The following is a 24,827-nucleotide window of genomic DNA, read 5'->3' as shown; positions in this document are numbered from 1 at the left end:
CGAGTTGCAACTGTACTACTGCTCGTTTCCTTCTACACCAAATATCTTCGCCAGAAATAGCAGATCTACAAGCTCACAACGCGGCGTGGCCATTTCTGATGAATGTTCCGACCTATAATAGGGAGCGTTGGGGTTCCAAGTCTTTAAGTGTACTGAAACACGTCAATCATGGAGACAGAGTTCCAATCCACTGCATCTTTCGTCTGAGGGGCGTAAACTTCGAACAAATCAGAAAGCAAGTCAACACATTTCAGTTTGTCGTTTTCTTAAAAACAGTGCAGTAGGCCTTTATTTAAACATGGTAGTGCTTGGCTTGCATACATCATTAGTGATCTACAGCACAATAGAGTACATTCAATATGGCCACAGATTAAACGATAAAATAAAAAGTCTGTAAAACAATGATCAATATCCATCATGAAGCAGAGATAGCCAATATCTTTTACAGAAATGAAAATAAACCCAGAAACAAATAACACTGAACTCTCACTCTGCATGCACTGCAAATACTATTTGTCCTGACAGATGAAATCTACTGATATCACACTGAAACAAGAAGCACTATGTACCTTATTTCTCATAATTTTTTTCACACACTTTGAGCGAATTCTTGGATGAAGTTAATATATTGAGTTAAATATACAAGTTAAAATAGCTAAAGTCTTAGCTGGTACAAGTAATAGAAGTATAACCATCAGATGTAACCTATGTAAAATGAAAGCAGATGGGTGGAATAGCTAAGTGTAAGAAGGACAAACCCAATGGTGGTTCTCAACTCCCAGCAAACCTAACAAAACAAAGTGGACCTCACCGCAGGTTGTGCACTTTAAGTTTTCCAAACTGAAAGCCGGTAGCTTCATTTTTGTGTGTGAAGTCGGGTGCATGACCTTTAGAAACCCACTGTTAGTGTAACTATAAATGTACACTGGTGTCACGGAGAAAACAATCCTTCTCTGCCTCATTCCTGGAAAACGTTAACTTTTATCAGATACACAGGTTTCAATACATTAACGTTATTGTGCCAAAAGCTATGGATGTGCCACCAAAGTAGAAGTTGGTCGGTAAGTCGGTGAGAATCACATAGGAATCTATCAAAGACAGAGTCAAATAAACATACACATTTCTAATACATCAAAAGATATGGCCCTTTGCATGGAATGAAATAACATTGAGTTGAAAATTCCAGTGATGAAAAAAGAAAGATATTTAACATTCTCTCTCACACACACACACACACACACACACACACACACACACACACACACACACACACACACACACACACACACACACACACACACACACACACACACACACACACACACACACACAGTACCAGGAATATTGTACGTTGCCTTACATGGAGACACAAAAGTAGAAGGTTCTGTACATCCATCCATCCATCCATGAAAATCCAACCACTTCTATCTATCCATCCATCCATCCATCCGTCCGTCCGTCCGTCCGTCCGTCCAAAAACCCTTTCCTTAAAGAGTCAAACAATTAGCAAATATCAAGTGATATGATGGTACATTGTACATTTCCTCTCTAATTACACAAATAATCTATGGAATACAGACATTTAGAGAGGATGACACCGCGTGTGCGTGCACACACACACACACACACACACACCCCCACACATATGCGTACCACGTAGTTAGATTAAGTTCTACATTCAAGCCCAGGAGCCGTTTCAGAAGGTGAAGCTTAAAGGTTCTTTTAAGTGCAAAATATGGCCTCCCATTCAGAGAGGATTAGCTAGTGTGTGGATCTCAATATATATTTTCAGTGTTACGTGGTCCAAATGTGTTTTAGCGCCATCTCCTGGCCAAGTACCATTTCTCAGTGAACACTTTACTCCATGTACAGTAAACTCCATACATACCTTAAAGTTTAAACCATTCTGAAGAATTTCATCCATCATGATACATGATAGGGTGCAATCTAAACAAAAGATATTGGTGATTAAAAGTAATATTGCTGAAGCCATGTAAAAACTCACTTTCAAATGTGTTTCCCCCCCTTTTTCATTTGATAGTCAAGCTCTTTGAGAATCTATATAGGTATTAAATTAAATTAAAAAATAATTATAATTAGTGGCTGGTCATATGTGTTTTCTTACTACAAACACAGGCCTGTTACGTCTTTCAACTGGATATGCCTGGCAAAAGAACCTATGGTGATTATGTAGGAAGTGGGACAGTGGTACCAATGGACTTCTAACTGACAATTCTGTGGGTGTAATTTCTGTCAGGGAAGCCAACAGTTAGCAAGAGAACAAGGGAAAACATGTTGATTGCTTCACTACATAATTCTACCCAACTCTTGACAACAGAAATTCTTTTTGTTGTTGGTGGCATAAACACAGGTGTCGTGCAGCGAAAATAGCCGATCTACAATCTTAGAACGTTGCGGCGCGAGATTGTAGATATTATTTTCAATGCGCGACACAATGTGCAACCAAGTATAAATCAGGCATTAGTATGATGTAATGTTTACCATCACACACTGAATGTTTATTTGTGACTTTCACGGTGCCAGCCAACAATGTTCTAGTTATCGTGTTTCAGTCCAGGATCCTCACTAGCCAAATGTTAGCAGACAGTTGCTAATGGAACTGGAAAATAAGCGGCAGTCAAGCATCAGTCCAGTGCCCCAAGTCCCTCAGTTCTAAATGTGTCCCACACACATCCATGTAAAGAACTGTTATCCATCCTTATAGACCAGTCACTGTTTTTCCTTCTCCCATTTCAACAAAACAACCGATTATATTCTGTCTCACATTAGGGAACCACACTCTTTCAAAACGTGTGTGTCGTTCGTTGTCATTTAAAAACATTCCTCTTTTGGTCTCTAGACTCTTGAGCTTGCACATTGACAGTTTTGACCACTGGAGCTTTTAAGCGGCAGCCATGCTTTCTCCATTGTCCTGTATGTGCAGATCCAGAAGGCAGGGGCTGCCCATTTGGTTGAACCCAAATTCATATGGAATGGGAGGCAGCCAGGCAGGGATGGTAAATATAACAATTATATTATATTCTCAAACAAGGCGCACTCTAGACCAGGCAGTGCCGTATGTAGAAAGATTTCAGCCATTGTAATGTTCAGCAGCATCCGTATTTGTCCTGCTGTATGACGTCGTTCATGCTTTTATTTGAGACACAAACCATTTTCAGTTGGTCGTTATCCCTCAGAAGCCGTCAGGAGCTTAGGAGGAATGCCGGCCAGCAGAAGTCTCCATCAGAGGAACTTACAAGGTATATGGGGATAATGTACGCAAAGACAGGAGTCATGTATTCTTAGGCTGTTATGTGATGTCACAGCCTCCATCCCGTGGTCATTTAATCGTGGAACTCATTCTTCTGTGTCCCAGCCTATTTGGTTTCGGCTGCACTGTGCACAAATCAACGGAAAGGAACTTAGCGTCCTGGCTTTTGATGCGATAATGCAACCCCAGGAAGCATAGTTAGAACCTTCTGGTGATTTCCGCCTCACATTTATGAAATTCAAAACTACCGCTAGCCTTTTCAGCCACTACATCCCTGCGTTTCTCCAGAACAATTTGGGAGTCCCTGCCCCCCAACGTTTGGAGTCAACGCTGCTGTTAAAAGCCACGACGGCAAACAATGTCAAACGCTAATTATGGTGATGGCGGCGATTACGATGGTTAACTGTTGCGGTCCCTCATGTTACCACCTCGACGGTGGACCCCAGACTGCCGGTGTCTGGCAAAAAAAAAAACACCCCTGACCCTCTAATTCTGCGGCGTGCATAGGTAGTTCTGTGATCCGCAGTGGTAGTTCGGAGGCGTGGAGTAGCAATTGGCCTGGTGCTGGTGCTGATGCTGATGATGGTGGAGGTTGTTGCCCTGCGGCGTGGAATAGTAGTTGTGATGGTGGATGTGATGGTGGTGGTGGTGGTGGCCGTTCTGGATGTTCCCGTAGGCGAAGAGCAGGGGGGCCGTGGAGGACGAGGAGGAGGCGGGTGGATGGGCGGGCACCACGCTCCCCCCCGTTAAGCTCCCGGCGCGCTGGATGGAGCCGTACCAGCTGGAGGGAAGCAGCTGGGGGGCGGAGGAGAGGAAGCTGAGGGGAGACGGGGGCGGATGGGGGAGGGTGTACAAGGGCAGGGAAGGACAGAGGTACACAGAAGGGGGAGGGTGAAAAACTCAATCAATCAATCAATCAAACTCTTCATTAATCACTTAACCCATTGAACCCCAGCATGCATATTCTGGGGGAAACATTAGCCAAAAATAGCAGATCTGCAAGCTCAAACGCATCACACGCGTTGTGAGATTTGGTGTAGATGGGCAAAAGCGGTCCAAGTACAGAGTCAACTCAGGTCCAGCTTACTATCTATAGGGTTTAAGTGGTTTTTAAGCCCTATTTTCACAATTGCAAGTTTATTTTGAAAATAGATGATCTACAAGCAAGGAGTTCCCCTATGACATGCACAAAATAGGCGCACCAGGGTTGATGTGGTTACCAGAGAAATGCAATTTGACAGAAATACAGAAGTGGCAATAAGTGTGTGTGTGTGTGTGTGTGTGTGTGTGTGTGTGTGTGTGTGTGTGTGTGTGTGTGTGTGTGTGTGTGTGTACAAACACCTCCATGTAGAGGAAGTGAGACACATGTTCAATGTCTTTCCTGTCGTGCAAACAAGCAGAGATGCATGCATGAACTGTATGTTTGTGTGTGTATGTGTCATGTTATTTTAAGTGTTACTGAGAGAGTATGTGTGTGTAATGTATGGATGATCTGTGTGCATGTAATCTAATCTGTAACTCTGTGTGTGTGTGTGTGTGTGTGTGTGTGTGTGTGTGTGTGTGTGTGTGTGTGTGTGTGTGTGTGTGTGTGTGTGTGTGTGTGTGTGTGTGTGTGTGTGTGCATGCTCACCTAGATCTATCTGCTCTGCTGGTGATACTCCTGGATAAGTCATCATCACTGTCATAACGGCGGGGGTTGTCAAAGAAATAAGCCCTGGAGCTGAAACTGTGACTGTTGATCATTCCCCCTGAGGTCTACAAGGACAACAATAGACAGACAAACAGACAGACAGACAGACAGACAGACAGACAGACAGACAGACAGACAGACAGAACCACGGTTATTATAGTTTTAGATTTTTCATTCGAATTGATTTCAATTTCAGTTTTTATTAATTAGTTTTAGTATTATTATAATAGTATATTTTTTTACTGTAATATGAATTAGTCAGGGGCAAAATTCAAAAAGGTCAGAAAAGTAGCAAACATAGCTGATCTACAAGCCCACAACGTATTGTATTTGACTATTTTTGACAAAGACTCAAACTAGGGACATTTTCTCTTATTATTATTACCTTTAGTTAGTTTTTCCAATTCTAGTTTTAGTTATTGAATTGGAAATTTACCATATTTCATGACTCACAATGCACAACAATCAGTTATAATGGATCTCATCTCCAATACTTTTATATGTTTGTGGTGGAGTAGAATAGAATAGAATGAAGTATTTACCAGTTGGTTGGGTTTCTGAACTCTGAAGAAGATCACCACTAAACTAGTCGGTAGAAGCTCCCAAAAGAACAGGATGATTCCAAACACGATGTAAGCCTCAGCACTCACTTCCTGCACGTCAGCCTGGAACAAATACAATTATTAAGTATTATAATACTTGACATAAGTCATTTTAAATGCTCTGCAATGTGTTGTGATTATTGTTATAAAGCATTATGATTGTATAACTATACAGTGTTATAAGCAAATTACAATGCCTAAGTATGTTTATAATGCATTATAGACATGGGCATAGTGTAGCAAGTGTTACCTAAAAATGAATTGCAATGCTTTTTTTGTGTGAGACAGTGAATAAAAGAAATTGACTTTCTACCCGTTGCACTGTGCGATGCCAATCAAATTAGACATTTTTGAATTTATAATCAATGAAGCAACTATTGAAAATATCTCACTAATATTTGGAGTTACATCAATGGCATGGCAAGGTAACTGCACAAGCCAATCCTCAACCAAGGGTAATTTTGCTTTAAGAGGCACAACCATACATGCAATTCTGAAATGTAATCTTTCTCTTTTCTCTCCCAACAACAGTGGTGGTATCCTTAAAGGAACACAGCACACAGCCTGAGGGACAGCTTGTATAGCAAGCAACAGATCTATAATCTGTAATTCATTGTTGGGATTACACACACACAAATGTTTTGACTGGGTTGTCTCACAGGTTGAACCCTGATGTAGGACACACATGCGCACGCACACGCACACACACACACACACACACACACACACACAGTTATTTATAGACAAACAAAGCCCTTTGCCCCACTGAGCATTGCCTTACCAAATCCCCTAAGATGGATTGTATACACATGCATGCATGCAAGCGCGCGCACGCACGCACGCACGCACGCACGCACGCACGCACGCACTCACTCTCACACATACACACTAGCTAAAGGAAAACAGCACCCCCACACAGAGGAACCGCGTACCTGATCAGAGACGTTGTACCAGCCGTAGTTGAATGGACTGGGCTGGTCTTGTGGCGACAGTGCCACCACAACCAGGTTATAACAGGCTCTGGACGTGTACAACAGGACCACCATAGCTCCTATAGCAGTGGCCTGACATACAGATGTACCCTACACACACACACACACACACACACACACACACACACACACACACACACACAGTTTTAGCTCAAGATCCAAAAGATACATTTGGGTCCCGTTTACTCAGGACCCAAAGTAGTGAAAATAGCGGATCTACAAGTTCACAATGCGTCGCTTCGCACTGCGTCACAAGCTTGTAGATCTGCTATTTACCCTACTTCTTAAATGTTTTTTTACATTTATTCCAGACCCACTGTTTGGGAAACAGTGCTGTAAGGGGCTGTGTCCACACAAGGCGTTTTATAATCGGAGGGAGCGCTTTGGATATCCTATCCATACCGCTCGCATGCAGCGTTTATTAAAACCCGCAACGCTCAAACCGATCAACCATTGCTGTGCTCGAATGTCCAGATCGACGTTATCAGCACGAGCTTAGCTGAAACAATGTAAACATGAGCTTCTCATGGTTGTGGCAACGATTCAACGAACTTTGGGTCATAAATTACCGGGTTGTCAGACACAGCCAGGAGGATCAAAAGAGCAGCGCTCATCTCCAAAAGTTGAACAGTTTCCAGCGCAAAGCGCCCAGGGCGCTGCGCCAAGTTTCACCGGGTGTCGGGAGTGCTGAAGCGCTGTGTTCGGACGCTGGGAAGAGGAGCGCACCAGCACGTCTTTCCCATAGAATTACGCGGCAGACAGGCGCTGTCAGCTCAAAAAACGATTTGTGTGGACGCGGCCCCTAATACTATGAGAGTATACAAAGGGAGCCAAATGGACTCACAAGGGTCCATTTTGTACGGCTTGCTGTATGAATTTGTTGTAGAGGGGAAAAGGAGGCGACCATGTATAGACCCCTGGACCATGTATAGACCCCGGTCAGCTAAATGATATAATTGGTTTTAAACTTTGTTTTTCTCACATGCAAGAATGTGACTAGAATAATGTCCCATTCGTACATTGTGCAATTAGCATCGTAAATCATGTGTTAATGTCACACAGACAAATTTGCGCCTCTCATGTATGCAAGTCTGGCCACAGAGTTAAATGATTGGGTTTGGCTGTGTCCACTGAATTGCCTTTTGTGGTGGTAAAGCTTCATATCTTGGAACTGTGAATATAAACTTTCTATTCAAACTTTTCTATAAAGGCCCAGCCCTTATGGGATTATAAGACAACAAAATCATAATGATACAAAATTACATTCACTTCTCAATAATGGAAAAGATAGAGACAGAGACACACAGACAGAGAGAGACACACACAGACAGACAGACAGAGAGACACACACGACAGTCACGATTTACACAAAGGAGAAATGAAATGTGTCGGCCTGTGATAATTCAAAATGTTTTTGTGAGGCTGTGATCTCATTGGGCCTACTTCACCTTAACCACTTAAAGCTTACACTTTGTTGACCGGGGTCACCCATACTAGTTACCCCTTTCACCCTCCTCTACACCAAGTCTCTTCGGCAAAAGTAGTGAATGTTCCCCCTAGAATAGGGATGCTAGGGTTCAAGACAAGTGGTTAAATTCACAGTAGGGCAGAGAGGGTGCGTCATTATAATTATTATTATTATCGTTACCTTGGACTCGAGGTAAACATTGGCAGAGGACATCTTGGCAATCTTAAAGAGGCAGACGGCAAGAGAGATGGCACACAGCACAAACAGACCATCATTGACCAGCACCCTGGCCAACACTGCATGTCTGATACCTGCATCACTACAGTGACACCGAGAGAGAGACAGAGACAGAGACAGAGAGAGAGAGAGAGAGAGAGAGAGAGAGAGAGAGAGAGAGAGAGAGAGTTACTATACTGATAAACAAGATTGACAAAGGCAAACAGACATTTAGAAGAGTAAGTAAATTTGAACTGGATGAAATTAGTGGAATATTGGTAGTTTATCCACTTAACCACAGAACAATTTTTAGAAAATAGCCGATCAACAAGCTCTCGTGTCCCCGCGAGACTGAGCTTACAGTTCGGGCTATTTTAGAAAAATCTTCAGAAATTATTTAAATTGTTTTCATTTTTGTCTATATTTACCGCTAAGTATAAAGTGGTTCACAGACAAACAAAGAAAATAATCAGTATGTACTGTAGTGTACAATAATGGATGATTTATGTGAGCTGCTCCTCTACCTTGGTGGTTCAAAGCGCTCCAGCGCTCCTTGCACGAGCAGTGCACAGGTTAAATTCACCACCAGGAAAAATATACTGAGACACAGAAAGGCCAAACGCAGGGGGATCCTGATGAGAGAGAGAGAGAGAGAGACAGAGAGAAAAAGGGTTTGGGAATTCTGTTCATAGCACCATGGAATAGCAGTAAATATATAAGAATTATCACAACACACATTATAAAAGCATTTCATAATGCATTATAAGGTCATGTATAAATGCATTGTAATCGGCTTATAACATTGTATAATTACAGTTGTAAGCACTCATATGGACTCATAATGCACTCATAACTCATTATAAAGCCTTTTATAATGACTTAAGTATCATAATACTATCATAATATGATCTGACTCTTTGGCCAGGATCACAGTGTATTAAAATGATCATAGTTGTAATACATCATTTTACAATGCATTATAATGATTGTTATAATGCATTATAGTGTGATTATATAAGTCACTATAAGTAGTCATTAGCAAGAACACCACAAAAAGTTTCTGTCTACACCTTCAGGAATGTCCTTACTTTAGTTAAAGTACCGAATGACCACTTATAGTGACTAGAATAGATAATTACACTATAATGCATTATAACAGTGAAAATCATAATAATAAAAAAAAAAAAAAAAAAAAAAAATTGTTCACTTGGTTTCTGCTCATTGAAACCAATGGTACCGCCGCAAGCCAGCCAGTTCAGCTGAGGGTAGCGATTAATTTAGGTTATAATAATTTTAAAAAAAAATGTATGGTTGCCAAAGTAGATGAATAGAAACTATTTGCCAAAAACGTGATAACCGCCTGGTGAAGAAATGTTAGATGATGCGGTTTGCCAATAAGTTATCTTTATTCTTTGGTAAAAAACTGCAAGAACGACTGATTAGCACGAAACCGAAACACAGACTTACTTGTACTTGGTGAGTTCTGGAGAGTACTTGGCTTTGGCCTTAAACATTACCTGGACAGACAGACAGGGAGATAGAGAGACAGAGACACACAGACAGAGAGAGAGAGACACAGACAGAGAGACACATAGACAGACAGACAGACAGACAGACAGACAGACAGACAGACAGACAGACAGACAGACAGACAGACAGAGACAAAGAGACAGACAGAGGAAATTAAATCACATTTAGAACAATAATGTATTTCCTAAATTCAGAAAGAAAACAGGAAATATAAAGTAGTTATTTGGTGAACACTTCATGATTGGTCTCTGAGCTGTTCGCAATCTAACCAAGGGCTTTGTTCAGCAAATGCTGCCGGCAAGGCAAATAAACACTTATTCATTGGTTCCACTTGGGAGGAGAGTGTGAACTTAACAGAGCCTGTGACAAATTCCTGTGTATACAATACATTCAAATCACAGACAGATAGACAGACAGACCCCCCCCCCCCCACACACACACACGGTTTCAAATGATGTTTTGTTGACAAAATCTTATGACTTGGCTATGGCTTTTGTTTTGTGTGTGTGCGCGTATGTGTGTGTCTGAGGACTAAATCAAACCAATGCCTGTGAAGTAGATACTGTAGCCCACCCCCCCACACACACACGTGTTGAAACTATACCACATCATGTGTGTTGCATCCATCTACACACTGTTGTGTTGACAATGACACATAATATGGAATGTGTGGAGAACATGAACAGTTGCCCAAGTCCATGGTATTCGCAGTTCGCACCACAACAAGTATTGGTGATGACACCCGGGAGGGATCTATCGACACTGAGGGTTGTGGAACTACCCCAAAACATCCCAGAATTCACTCAATTCAACTCACCTCCTATAACTACAATTTTGTTGCCGTCCTTATATCTCCATATTTTTGGGGTAAATTAATGCTGCCCTACTTCGTTATAAAAGAGTGTTACACAAAAGTAGCAGTAACAGCCGTTCTCCAATCTCACAAAACTTGGAGATCGGCTATTTCTGCAAAAAGATTTACAAACGTGAAAGTATAAAGTGAAAGAAGTGGAAGTGTGTCTGTGGGTGAATATTGAACCAATGAAAAGTATTAAGAAGAGCTTGTGACTAAATCATAACTACATTAGATTCATTGGAACACAGGCTATTTTTCCTATTTGCTGAAAAGTAATGGTTTTGGACACAAGGTTTCCACCCAACAGCGACAATTTGCTTCTAAGTGACATTAGGCTAAACTTGATTAGTCCAAACAGACGGACAGAAAGGACATGTCATTGCTGTCAGATGAAAGGGTTTAACATTCATTAATGAATGAATTATATGAGTATGAATGAGTAAATGGATATTTAACTTGCTCAGTGTAAATATTCAACTTCAACACACTGCCCGTCTAGTGCAAATAGCAGTGACTGACTAGCAACCTAGATATGAAGCCATCAGTCAACACCACACCGCATGTTAGTGTGTGTGTGTGTGTGTGTGTGTGTGTGTGTGTGTGTGTGTGTGTGTGTGTGTGTGTGTGTGTGTGTGTGTGTGTGTGTGTGTATTACTATACTTGTGAGGACAAAGTCCTCACAAGTATAGTAGGATTTGAGAAGTAGACATTGTGAGGACCATTTTCCTGGTAATCACATTGTTATAAAAAAAAGTTGGAGTTAGGGTTGGGATTAGATTAAAAAAATAGCTAGTCTACAACTGTAGTGTTTTGAACTTGTATGTTCAGCTATTTTCAATGCCATCCTAAAATGTTGATGTCCTCACAAGTATAGTAATACAAATTACTGTGTGTGTGTGTGTGTGTGTGTGTGTGTGTGTGTGTGTGTGTGTGTGTGTGTGTGTGTGTGTGTGTGTGTGTGTGTGTGTGTGTGTGTGTGTGTGTGTGCAAGCATGTACACATGCCTCACATGATGAAACACACAAATACATACAATACACACACACACACAGTGTAGGTTACAGGTATTTGGAAATAGTGTCTTTGTGCCTTACTGAACAGAGAGAACACAAAGGAGAATTCAGAAAGCAGCCTGATATACAACATACCCAGTGGGAAGGTTGTCAAAATGTAATTGGTTATGAATTGAGGATTAGTGAAAACCTTATTTAGTAATGCACTCTACCCCACCCATATACTGCACGGCCCGTGACAAAACATCAAAGATGATACTGTTTAATATGGAATATCTTTTGGAATGTGGTTGCATTTTTTTATTACAAAAGAAAAGACGCTTTATAAAATGGCGGTGAGAGAGAGAGAGAGAGGGAGAGAGAGAGAAACTTAAGGGGAACTAAATCACATGACACGGCTTGTATCTGACTCATGAAAAAAGCACACAGACACGCTCAAGACGTATGAAGGATTTCCACGACCCCTGTGTTTGACGGTACAGCGTGCAGTGGTGGAAAAAGTACTCAAATGTTTTACTTAAGTAAAAGTATCAATACTGCAATGTAGAAGTACTCGGTTACAAGTAAAAGTCTGGAATTCTAAATTTACTTGAGTAAAAGTACAAAAGTATTGGTATAAAAATGTATTTAAAGTACCAAAAGTAAAAGTACTAAAATGTTTGAAAATAGCAGATCTACAAGCTCACAACGCGTCGCGATGCGGCGTGTTGTGAGCTTGTAGATTGGCTATTTTCAAATAGCTTATGTGTAAAATAGGGCTAAAGTGGTTAATGTATGTTTCATAATATAATAATTTATTTCTGAAAAGTAACTAGTAACTAAAGTTTTCAAATAATTGTAGTGGAGTAAAAGTACAATATTTGCCCCTGAGATGTAGTGGAGTAGAAGTAAAAGTATTGGAAATTGGAAATGCTCAAGTAAAGTACAAATACCTCCACATTTTACTTAAGTACAGTACTTAAGTAAATGTACTTAGTTACTTTCCACCTCTGCAGTACCAACAATAACAATGTTACCATGTAAGTTCAGCACTAATGCAGAGGCTTTTGGCCACCAGATGATGAGTATCTGTGAGCGCACAAAAACAACCTCTTAGCAAACATAACACTGGTTGGAACCCATTCAACGGCCCCGGGAGAAGGGAAAAGAAACCAGAAGTAAACTCAACAGAATAACATCTCATTCAGACTCGGGTTTATAGGCTGTGTGTGACTCTCTCTACAACAGACATGCTATTCAGTGATTTGGTATCAGGGTCCCAAGCTAAGAGATCCCTGACACCACGGCACCTTGCCCAGTGGAATCTAGGAATTTAGGCAATTTAAGCCGCTCATTCACCCCATTAGGCACAGCTGTCCTTGGAATTTGTCTCTTTGCATCTAACCTTTTTAGCCTTTACCCTCCCATGCTTTTGAGACACACATATGTATTGTCATATTGTATGGTGTGGCCCCTTGTTGTCAATTCACTGCTTCTTCCCCATTGCAAACTGAAGTGGATCGTTGTCAGGCGGTGGAGTCACTGGATTAGAGCCCGAGCCATGCAAGATGTTTGGGTCCAAAGGCAATCCTGATTTTGGACAGTACTAGACCGCCGTTTACCTCAAGCGGTTAAATGGGGTGCTAATGCCAGAGGTTTGTTCGGCTGAATGTCAGGGATTCTGTACCTGAACACTTTGTTAGGAATCTGTCAGCTACACTCTACTATCTATCTGATGAGAAAACTGCAGCCCAGTGAGCCCACTGCAGTATTAGAAATGTCCAAAATGCACGATTACATTACAGTAGTATCACTATCAATTGTTTTCTTTTCTTTTCTTTGAGATTAATAGCCTGGGTAGTTAGCAACTTGCACTTGGCCTGGCTCAAATCACTCTAGTCTAGCCCTTTCCTTTACCAACATTATGTGACCATGAAAGTCAAATAACACAGAGGTCCGGAGTAGAGTCCAACACATATTGGTTTGGCCGATATGTCGGCTATCATTACACTTGTGTGACGACATCGGTATCAGAAATTATGGCATGTCTATGGCACCCTATTTTGGCATGTCATTATAGGTAAGAAATGTCATCTACAAGCTCACGTGTCACAATGTGACACTGATTGGCTAACCCGAATCGTCGGCTTCACTGATTGGCCGAGCTTTGCGTCACGTAGGTAGGTACCCCTTTGAAATATTAGTGGTGGTGTATCAAAAATGTGAGATAAGTCTCAGACTTTGACATGTCAGGAATATTGCACAAACGCATCGTTCCTGACTTGCGTGGCGTAATTTTAATAATGAGATGTTCTTTTTTTTTTACCTTCACTCACTACTGCAGACCTCAAATGCACAATGCACGTCATGTGTTTTGTCAATTACAGGGAGAATGTGTGCATGTTAGCATTTCTTTTTTTTTTTTACACTTCAGAAGTTGTTAAAAGTGCCAAATGAAGTTTAAAAAGCAGCTAAATTTGGCGCTCAGTGCTGTAAAAAAGGGCTGAAAAAAGGGAAGAGAGAATGTTGTTATGAGTAGTCTGAAGAGTTGCTAAATCTAGTAACAAAATTGCAAAGTTGGCAACACTGCTTCTGACCGACCCTTAAGTCAAACTCTTCACATGTGGAGAGTTCCTCATTGTGACTGACGACAGGTCAGCTGACCCATGATGTTTGTTCACCAATCACAAGACTCCAGCAGCCTCATTACCCAACCCCAGATCAGCTAAGTTAATCAACGTGGAGGACAGTTTTGCAATCTAATATTTTCCTCCACATCCATTCAGGATGTCTGAGTGCGTTTGTGTCTTTCCTTTGCTGACAGCGGTTGCATGGGTTCAGTGGTGGAGAAAGTACTCAAATTCTTTACTTAAGTAAAAGTATCGATACTGCAATGTAGAAGTACTCTGTTACAAGTAAAAGCCCGGAATTCAAAATTTACTTGAGTAAAAGTACAAAAGTATTGGTATCAAAATGTACTTAAAGTACCAAAAGTAAAAGTACTAAAATGTTTGAAAATAGCAGATCTACAAGCTCACAACGCGTCGCATCGCGACATGAAAAGGTTTGAGAACCACTGCTATAGGAGGGTTAAGTTTTTTCATAAAAGGTAGCTGTCAGTCTGTATGCATGAGTCTCCAACACCATAACCTCATGTAAAATTCACCACCTACATCTAAAGCTCCAAAGGCCAGTGAGTCACTGGTCACTGAAACGTGTGTGTGTGTGTGTGTGTGTGTGTGTGTGTGTGTGTGTGTGTGTGTGTGTGTGTGTGTACGTGCATATGCGTGTGTGTGTGCCGTGTTTTTTGGGGGGAATTATTTAATTTTTTTAAATATCAACAAATTGACATGAAAGCCTTCTAATAGATTATTTTAATAATCTAATTGATTTGTCTGATTAACCGCTTAAAGTGGCATTATGTAACTTTTTTTTAATGAATAAAATGTAATTTTCTCCAATCTATATGGTAGAGTATGTTAATATAATAAATACAATTGGGGTGGTTGTCTCCCTGCTCTTCTATTGAGACATTTAGATCCTGTGTCTAGGTGAGACATGACCTTTGACACGATCCCGTTTCTGGTTTGACACAGATTTTGACCTGAAGGTCAACATTCAATTTATCCCGGGAGCAAGCAGGCACGCTCCATTAGCTCAACAGTAAAAATGTCAGCACTTCCACAGGAGAGTTGAAATCCGGGATAGAAGAGGAAAGTTACATAGCGCAGCTTTAAGCCCCATTTTATACTTAGTGGTACTTATACCAGAAATAGCCATCTACAAGCCAACGCCGCGTTGTGAGCTTTTAGATCTGCTATTTGCACAATTTATGAAAATTTATTATTTTGTAGTGATTAAAAATAATTGTGAAAACCACTGCTCGACAGAAACACTTAGCGGTCAGCGGTCACTCATTAGCTTGCACTATGACCTTACAAATCAGCCAACTGTGACTGATCAGCATACAAACATTACTTTTACTGTGTGTTTGTCCTTTACTGGGATGCAGGAAATATATCTAAATATACTAGGGCTCTTGTTGATGACTCATCGGACAGGGATTAAAGTGTCATTTAAAATGAGAGGTCACATGTTGCTGCATATTGGCTCCATAATATTAGCATTCAATAACTAAAATATCTCATACAATAAACAATTTAAATATTTAAATAAATAAACAAACAATATTTACTTTTCATTAGTATTATTTTGTCCGTGATTTAAATTCTACGCTGGATTACAAGTCACTCATTCTTTCCTTCTTCATGCTTTTCAACCTAATAGGTACAACTGATGCAGCCATCTCTTGACTAGACTACTTGACTATCAACTACTAGACAATGGACAGTACCACAGAGTTCATTCTAGAGCAGTTATCCCACAATTCACAAAAACAACATGCATTCACTGCATGCCATCTTTGAATGGGAGGTCAGCAAAGGTAAAGATTTGGATATACAACCCAGGGTCTGCTAGACCAGTGATACTCAACCTTTTTCATTTCAAGGACCCTTAGTTTTATAAGATTTGTTTTATTATCTTTGAGACCCAAGTCTATACTGCAAAAAGTTACAGACCTATAACTCCTCAACAACCCCTGGGGGTCACAGGGCTGTCACGATCATGATATTGGACATTGGAACATATAAATCAAAATTACAGTTCCGTTTTCTTTTTAGACTTTGTAAACAGAAATTGCACAGAGCAGATATGACTTGATATGACAACAGAAATGATAACTTAAATATACAAAGAGATGACTGACAATGACCAAAACTAATAATCAATATAAATAATCTACTAAACCCAAAATATTAGGTAATATTTAACCATTTTATACTTTACCATAATTTGTGGAAATAGCTGATCGCGTTGTGAGATTATAGAAAATGCATGAATTAATTTATACATAGAATGGAAACGATACTGACGATTATGCAAAAATAACTGATTATTTCTAATAGAATTGCGATAAGGTGATTATGTAATAATTGTGACAGGCCAAGACACAATGTGTTGATGATGGGGGTGGGGGAGTGACTGGGAAGACCCTCTAAAAAAGAACTACTGTATACGTTTTCGCTTTCTACAATGGCCTACTGTCCTAATTGGGCTTCAGCCCAGCCAGGTAAGCCTGAGCATGCATAGATCTGTACCTGCACACAACACAAGCAATGCAGTTGTGGCCCATTTTACATCCTGAGCCGTAGTTAATCAAACCAACCAGTCTATATGACACACACACACACACACACACACACCCACAGGGGAGGGGAGCCACTTGATACTCTGGATATTACATATTGTTGCTGTCTGGCAGAAATCTTGTATCTCCATATTTCCATATATTTATTTTTTCTTTTCCCCTTCCAAAAATGTATGCCCTACTGCGTCGTACGACAGAGTCACACAAAAGTCAGCCGATCTTTTAGTGAAAGCGAAAAGGGTTGTCTGTGGGTTTTATAACAAGTAAGACGCGCAAACGCGGGAAGCGAACGCAGCTCGAAAATAACAATAAGAAAACTGTCCTCAAACTAAGGCGTTTTCAACTTGCCATCCGGCCTGAAATATGCACAAATGACATGGAATTCTTAGATATCCCAATAGATGAACTCGTGTACATGCTTTTAGATGTGTTATTTTTGACTGTAGTCACGAGGAGCACTTCTGTCAGCAGCCAATGAGAGCGTGAGTCACATGGGGGCGCGGCTGCACACAATACTGCACACAGACACACAATACTGCACACAGACACACAAGCCGAGCACGGTTTCACAGTAAGCTTCACTTGCGCGGAGGCGCGCCTCCTTCCTCTGCGTTCGCAACTATTGATATAAAGAAAAGCATTAACAAGAGCTTGTGACTAACTAATAACGACATTGGGTCCATTGGAACAGGGGTGTTTTTCTTTTCATTTCCTGAAAAGTACGAGGTTTCCATCCGACGGCAACGATATCACACTGGAACCACAATATTTATTGGGCTATAAAACATACTGTATATAGCCTATGGCATCTTTGCAGGACCCTGACCTTGGGAATCTTTCAAATGTGTCACTATGATGCACCACTGGCTATGCTGCACACAAGCAATGTTCTGACTAGAGCACACGACTGATGCCAGATGTTTGGGTTCGATACCGATCCCCGTTTTGGAGAGTCCTAAAGCACCGATTACCAATGTGTTGACTTTTTTTTGGTCAAAAAGTAAATCAATTCTAATCCATTTGAAAAACGTAAAAAAAACTGACGATCTACAAGCTCAATGTGTTGCAACGCGTTGTGAGCTTGTAGATCGGCTATTTTTGAAAGTTTCTGCAGACTTCTGAAAATATTCACCTACTGTATAATAATGACATGCCCAAAATAGGTTGAAAGTGTTAAAAAATCATCATAATTGCCGATACCGATCCACCGAAAGTCAAATAATGGCCGATATATCGTTTTGGCTCTCATTCTGACGTAATTAATACGAGTAATAATCCATCACCTGGATGGGAACTAGCAGCTGTGATAAACTAGAAGTGGATAGCATGGTTACATAGCTGCAGCAGGGAACACCATTAAAATGAAAAACAGCTCTACACACCAAGTGTGTGTTTGTGTATGTGAGACAGAAAGATCATGATTTGTTTATCTTAATATTCCATTACGCCAGGAGCGGCTACTGGCATAATAGAATATTAAGATAAACACACCATTATATTACTAGATGATGCAATAATGAGATGTGTGGCCTCTCACAATCTGACTGGCCTATTATAGATAAACAGACAACCTAATAGAACATATACTAAAATGCTTGTCACAGACTGTGACAAGCATTTTATAGGAATGTGTACCAGCTTTTTCCCACTCTGGTTACAGTTTAAAATTAACCATGAAGTTGTAGGAGCCCATTTCTCTCCAAGCGCTGACTCCAACACAACAACAGTACCAGCCATTCATTTATATCACATTTTCATGTCAAGGAGCCCCAAGTTGATACAGTATGTATTCGACCCCGGACCCCTGTTTTTCAGAAATATTTTGTGGCACGGACCCCCATGAGATACGATTTGTCCAACAATTTTCGAAAACAGCCGATCTACAAGCTCACAACTCGTCATGTCGGTTGTAGATCAGCAAAACAATTGATGTCTATTTAACCCATTAAAACCGGCCAAGCATCTGTGTCATTTTAGCGTTCGCTATTAAAAAATAGCAGTTATACAAGCTCGCATGTACATCTGCTATTTTTGAAAAATCTTGTAAGTGTGAGAACTACTGATTTAAAAGACATTTTGTACTATCGGCCTCAGGTCTTAATTGGTTAAACTGTTCCTGTTTTTTTTTTAGCTGGGAACCGCCTGGACCCCCCTGAAGGAACCCACTATGAGAACCAGCGCTTTATATGACCACATCCAGCTAGCTGTCTGTCTGTATGTCCTTGAGGCAGGTAGGTGTAAATCAGATTTGTGCGTATGTCCTTGCTCGGGGGGACTTCAGCAGCTTTGAGCAATGTACAATATACATGTATTAGGGCTTGTACATCGGCTATTTTCACTACTTCTCCCCAAAATAGTCTTTAGTAATTCATCGATTATTTAATTAAATGAAGATTATTTTTTATTATTGCTTATTTCGATTAACTGTAGCACCCCCTACATGCACAAGGGATCAGCCACAGACTGTACGGATCAGCCTATCATCTACATTAAGGCAGCGAGCCACCTTAACCCAGCTGCTACCATGATGGAGTTCGGCTGGACCGAGTTCAAATCTCTACCCATCTGTGTCTATACGACCCAGGCCAAATGCCTACTAGACTAGAATAGACTGTGTGGAGCCCTCTGCTCTAATAGATGTTATATAGTGCAGAACAGGGTGTTGTATATCGATAAAGAGTAAAACACGGCGGGCTGTGATTGCTGTATATTAACATGGAGAATGAAACAATGGGGGCAAATATTGCAATGTCAGCCGTTTAATGAAATCAGGTCACACATTATGCAGATCTCCCTCTACCACACACACACACACACACACACACACAAATAGACCGTTATCCATTTGCAACTCTGAGGGTACATAATTTCAGTGTGTAAAAACTAAAGCGGCAATGGTTGAGGGGTGGTCCCCCTACTCTTCAATAGAGAAATGTATACCCTGGTGTCGGCTAGGACACTGGTTGACAGGTTGTACTGCCTGAAGCTCACAAGCACTCCTGGCCAAGAGGGGATTGCCTTGGTCCAAACCCCCCGCCCCCCAACCAAATGGACCGTTACTCATTTGTAATGAGTAACGGTCCATTTGGTTCCATCTGCACGCGCTCAGAGTTTAAAGCTACAATCCAGGGACTTATTTTAAGGGGACACAAGAAAATACGGATTGCAGCTTATTTATTTTACACAGGGATTCTCACAGAGGCCCGTTCCTTTATCCCAGTGGTTCTCAAAGTGGGGTCCAGAGACCCCCAGGGGTCCTAGAGGGGGTTCCAAGGGGTCCCCAGCGAAATAATTGATACTATTCAAGAATTGACCCTTAATCGCTCTGTAACTCTGAGAGTGTACTGATGGAACCAAATGACCTCGTAAGGGTCCATTTGGTTCCATCTGTACACTCTCCAAAGTTATGGGGGGGGGGTCCATGGGCCTGATGCATATCAAACTAGGGGGTCCTTGAAATTAAAAAAGGTTGAGAATCACTGCTTTTTCAATTTAACTATAAGTAATAAGTAAGTATTCTGTTTATATAGCACTTCTCACAGATAGGACTCACAGTGCTTTACATGCAATATGAGTAAAAACACAGCATGAATCATTCCAAAATAAATAGCCTAATACAAATCAACAGAACACAAGCTGTGCAATTAATCTCAGGAAAACAAGCAAACACAGCAGACAACAAGACACATTATGCATGCATAATTACCTGTGCAAAGTACAGGTTGAGGAGGCACAGGGTGAAGAACTGCAGGCAGACGGGCAGACAGTACAGCAGCCAGTAGACCAGCGGCTGCAGCCGGCTGGCCTGCACCACGTTCCTGAAGTAGAAGGAGAACAGGGTGGTCCTCAGCGCCGCCCACAGCAGGCACAGGAACAGGAACACGCTCTGGTAGCTGAAGCGCTTTTTTTGATAGATTGAATACTTTGTTAAACGGAAATGCACACAGCACGAGTATACGGTCATTCACTTGGTCAAAAACAGGGGTCTTCAACGTTTTACAGCCCAAGGACCCCCTAGCTGAAAGAGAGATGAAGCAGGGACCCCCACTACATACTGTATAATATTGTATTTTCATAGATTTAATAGACCAACACCAAACCGATCTACAAGCTCTGCGAGGCGTTGTGAAGTTGTAGATCGGCTATTTTTGGCTTAAGTTCTCTTCAGAATAGGGATAATAGGGTTCAAGTGGTTAATGTAAAAAAAAAATCCAGATCACACAAAGATTTGGCAGCCCCCCTATAGTAACTCTGAGGACCCCCTTGGTGTCCCGGACCCCCTGTTGAAGACCCCTGGTCTAAAAAGGATTTACACACCCAAAAGAAAGTCCCAGTGGACTTGTTTCCATTGAGGTCCTATGTATATTCAATTCATCAACATAACATAAAAATAACACCAAAAACCTGTATCATCACAAAAATAAAACATAATGTACAGAGTAGGGGAAAAGGGGGGGGGTCACCTTTCTAAGGGAGAAGTGATCATTTACCTTGTGTCCGTAGTGCAGGATGAGCCACAGCTGCAGGTAGACGAAGATGAAGAGGAAGGAGTAGAGGACTGTGTAGATGATGGTGATGCTGAGCTCCAGGGTCGGGGAGATGATGATCAGTGCATTGTCTGCAGACCCTGTGTTTAGGCCCGTCACAGTTATTACATAATCGTCAAAGCGATAATAAATAATTATTATCGATAATAATTTTTAATAATCATCATAATAATCATAATCAAAGTCATAATCGTCAAAATCGTTTCCACGATGAAAAATTTTCAAATATAAAAAGTGGGAAAAATAAAAATACAAATTATAAATAATATTTTTTACATAGGCCTTGAAAAAAAGAAATAATAAAAAGAAAAAAAGTGGAAATAGCAGATCTACAAGCTTACAACGTGTTCTTTTTTCAAGCTTGTAGATCAGCTATTTCCGCTATTATTATTATTTATTTAATCAAATATGCAAGTAATTTCTTTGTATATTCAAGTTATTCATCATATCAATGCAGTGCAATTTTTGATTATGAAGCCTAAAAGCCAAACAGAAATGTAACTTTTATTCATATGCTCCAGTTTTCAGCGACAGAAACAATTAAATCGTTAATCGCAATTATTTGTATGACAATTGATCGTCAACTTAAATAAATGTTGTAATCGTGACAGCCCTAGTACCTGTGTTTGCAGCAGGCAGGGGCTCCCTTGTTGTTGAGGAGGAGGTAAACACCAGTGTATTGCTGCTGCTGCTGCTGCTGCTGCTGCTGGGGTTGACCTCATTTTGGTGCGAAAACATCTCGAGATCTGGGTGATCAAGATTTTTTTTTAAAAGGGGAAAAAAGATCTGGATGATCAAAAAAAAAAAAAAAAAAAAAAAAGATCCGAGTGATCAAGCAAAAAAAAAAAAAGATCTGGAAGATTTAAAAAGAAAAAAGATTGGGTGATCAACAACAAAAAAAGCGACGGCTGCACTCGGGGGTTAGTGTGCGTGGATCGGGATCAACACTGGAATTATTACATTTATTAGGCCCAAGCTTGTGGGGTTTTTGTTTTCTTCACCCGTGCATTAGGATTCGGAAGGAAAAGAAGGCGATGGTAAACAACATGGTCCCGTGCAAAAAAATGCAACAACAAAAAAGCAGTTTATTCCAAAAAAAAGGAGAGGAGGCATTGTTGTTGTTGAAAATCCACGCACTGATGTTTTAAATCCCACCGGTGTGTGTTTGAGGAAAGATGATGGAGTTTAAGAGGCTGGCATAATAATAAAAACATTGTGACAAGAAAAGGTCTTCCAGAAAAGACAGACAGAGAGATATACATATACCCCTCTGAGAAGAATCTCTGCAAAGCTTCTCTCTCTCTCTCTCTGTCTGCAAAAAAACAACTTGGGTAAAAAAAAAGACAGCAGATCAGCTGCAGTGTTGCCAGATTCTGCGAGAGAATCAAGCAACCAAGGTCTATGAAAACAAGCCCAAAAGAAGCGACATGTAGCCCTATGTAGCCTGACACTCAGCCTGAATTTTCATTTGCTACGGCTATTTGAAAGTAGCCGATCTGACTACAAGCTCACAACGACTACAGGCTCACGTTTGTAAGCTTCAAAAATATTTTTAGAGAATTTTGGAATATTTTTTAAAACATTTTTAACAACACATATCTGATACGGCGGTCCCTGGCACCACATATTCTTTAGATGGGGGCCCACGGGACAAATACATATTAATCTGGGGGTCCTTGCCATGAAAATGTTTGAGAACCACTAGTTTAACAACATTAGGAAACAAGCCCAAATAAGCAACGACACTTTAGAAACAAACAGGCCCCAAAAAACCGCAACCCGCAACTAAGCAACTTGACAGCAAAACAAGCCCAAAGTTTCTTATAATAAGCGGACATGGCAACACAGATCAGCTGTGATGCAGTTCTGGACACACCCCCCTCATTCTCTCCACTGATACGGAAACTGGCTGTCAGTGAGCCGCCATCTTGGCTCAAAGTATACTTACTTTTTTTACTCAAGTGCTGTAATAAATGAATGCCATCTGTTTCAAATATTTTTGTTGTGAAGCACAGGATAAAGACATACAGTTACAATTCAAACATTTATGAAGTGCTACTTTTTACTCCACTGCGGTTATTTGAAGACTTTGTTTTGTTGCAAGTTAGTTTGTAGATTTAGATTATCATTATAAAATATCATACCAGTTAAAGCCCTATTTTATAGTTTAATTAGCCCTGAGACTGTCATACAAGCGTCATGTGAACCATGGCTCTAGTTTAATTTGCTTTTGCTATATTCGAAAATACGTGCCTTTTTACTTTGTTTTAAATATTAATGCAATGCTACTTTTTACAATAATGTACTTCTCAGTAATGTGTGAGCAGTGCTGTAAAGTAACTATAAGTACATTTACAAGTAGGGGCCTGCCCTACTGTACTTAAGTACAGTTTTGAGGTATTCTTACTTTACTGAAGTATTTCCAATTTTCAATGTTTTTATTTTTACTCCATACATCTCAGAGGCAAATATTATACTTTTACTAGTGGGTGCACCCCAAAACATCAGGTTGAGAATTGATTGCATGAAAGAATCACCTGTGCATCCAGTCTCAATGTTAGTAAACAAATAATTGGTCTATACATTTCGGCCATTTGAAAATAGGTGATTTTTTTTTAAAAAATACATTTGTAAACTTATGAAATGGGACATTCTGCACTTTCTACGTTTGGTATTTTACATTTTGATACCAATACTTTTGTACTTTTACTCAAGTAAATTATGAATTCCGGACTTTTACTTGTAACAGGGTATTTCTGCATTGCAGTATTGATACTTTTTAAAAAATGTAAAAAATGTGAGTACCTTTTCAACCACAGTGTGTGTCTGTGTGAGTGATATTAGAGCCTCAGCCACAATTCCAGCCCAGTTTCCGTGGGGAACTCCAAAGCGAGCGTCGTAACCACGCCCACGTAACTGATACGTCAACCCATTGGCCATCTCCCCGCCCAGCCCCCACGGATCAACTCACCCGATTGGTCGGTGATGATGTCAGCTGTGGAAGAAGTATCCGCCCCTTGCTTGCGTGTGATTGGAGCTTTAATCAAGTCAAAAAACATACGACCATCTCATTGGCCGGTTCAGCACGTGGCTTTTGTGTAACAGGAAGAGAGACACCAAAGTAGGGGACTCCCTCTTATTTTTTTGGTGTTTCGCCCAGGTGGGCGTGGTTATATGCCTAAACCTAAGGTTCCTAATCTCACAGAAAATAGCTGATCTACAAGTTCACAGTAGATCTGCTATTTTTACTACTTGTAAAGTTGTTTTTAATGCATTTTTTATGGAATTTAGATTTATTTTATTATGAATAATTGTGAAGAAAAAAATGAAAAAAGGAATTGAAAATATTTTGAAATATATAAATATTTTTTTAAATAAGAAGTTTTAAAAAAGGGGATATTTGCTTGCCATTCGTGACACAAACATAAAATGGGTCCGCGACTCACAAATGGTG

The 24,827-nt window shown here is 40.5% G+C and overlaps 1 protein-coding gene across 1 annotated transcript; it reads right to left on the bottom strand.

Moving 5' to 3' along the window:
• Positions 1-3,689: 3,689 nt before the first annotated feature.
• On the bottom strand, positions 3,690-22,111 carry gpr137c (G protein-coupled receptor 137c; the record flags this gene model as incomplete). Its single annotated transcript, XM_080422431.1, has 10 exons — positions 3,690-4,088; positions 4,902-5,026; positions 5,504-5,626; positions 6,496-6,645; positions 8,204-8,342; positions 8,764-8,871; positions 9,707-9,756; positions 20,533-20,727; positions 21,317-21,453; positions 21,994-22,111. The coding sequence occupies 10 exons, from the start codon at positions 22,109-22,111 to the stop codon at positions 3,758-3,760; spliced, it is 1,476 nt and encodes a 491-aa protein (XP_080278557.1). The 3' UTR covers positions 3,690-3,757.
• Between the last annotated feature and the right edge of the window lie 2,716 nt (positions 22,112-24,827).

This window comes from Gymnoscopelus braueri (assembly GCF_963280865.1).
Source record: "Gymnoscopelus braueri genome assembly, chromosome: 24".
Classification (NCBI taxonomy): Eukaryota; Metazoa; Chordata; class Actinopteri; order Myctophiformes; family Myctophidae; genus Gymnoscopelus; species Gymnoscopelus braueri.
This window is presented reverse-complemented; position numbering and strand designations above follow the sequence as displayed.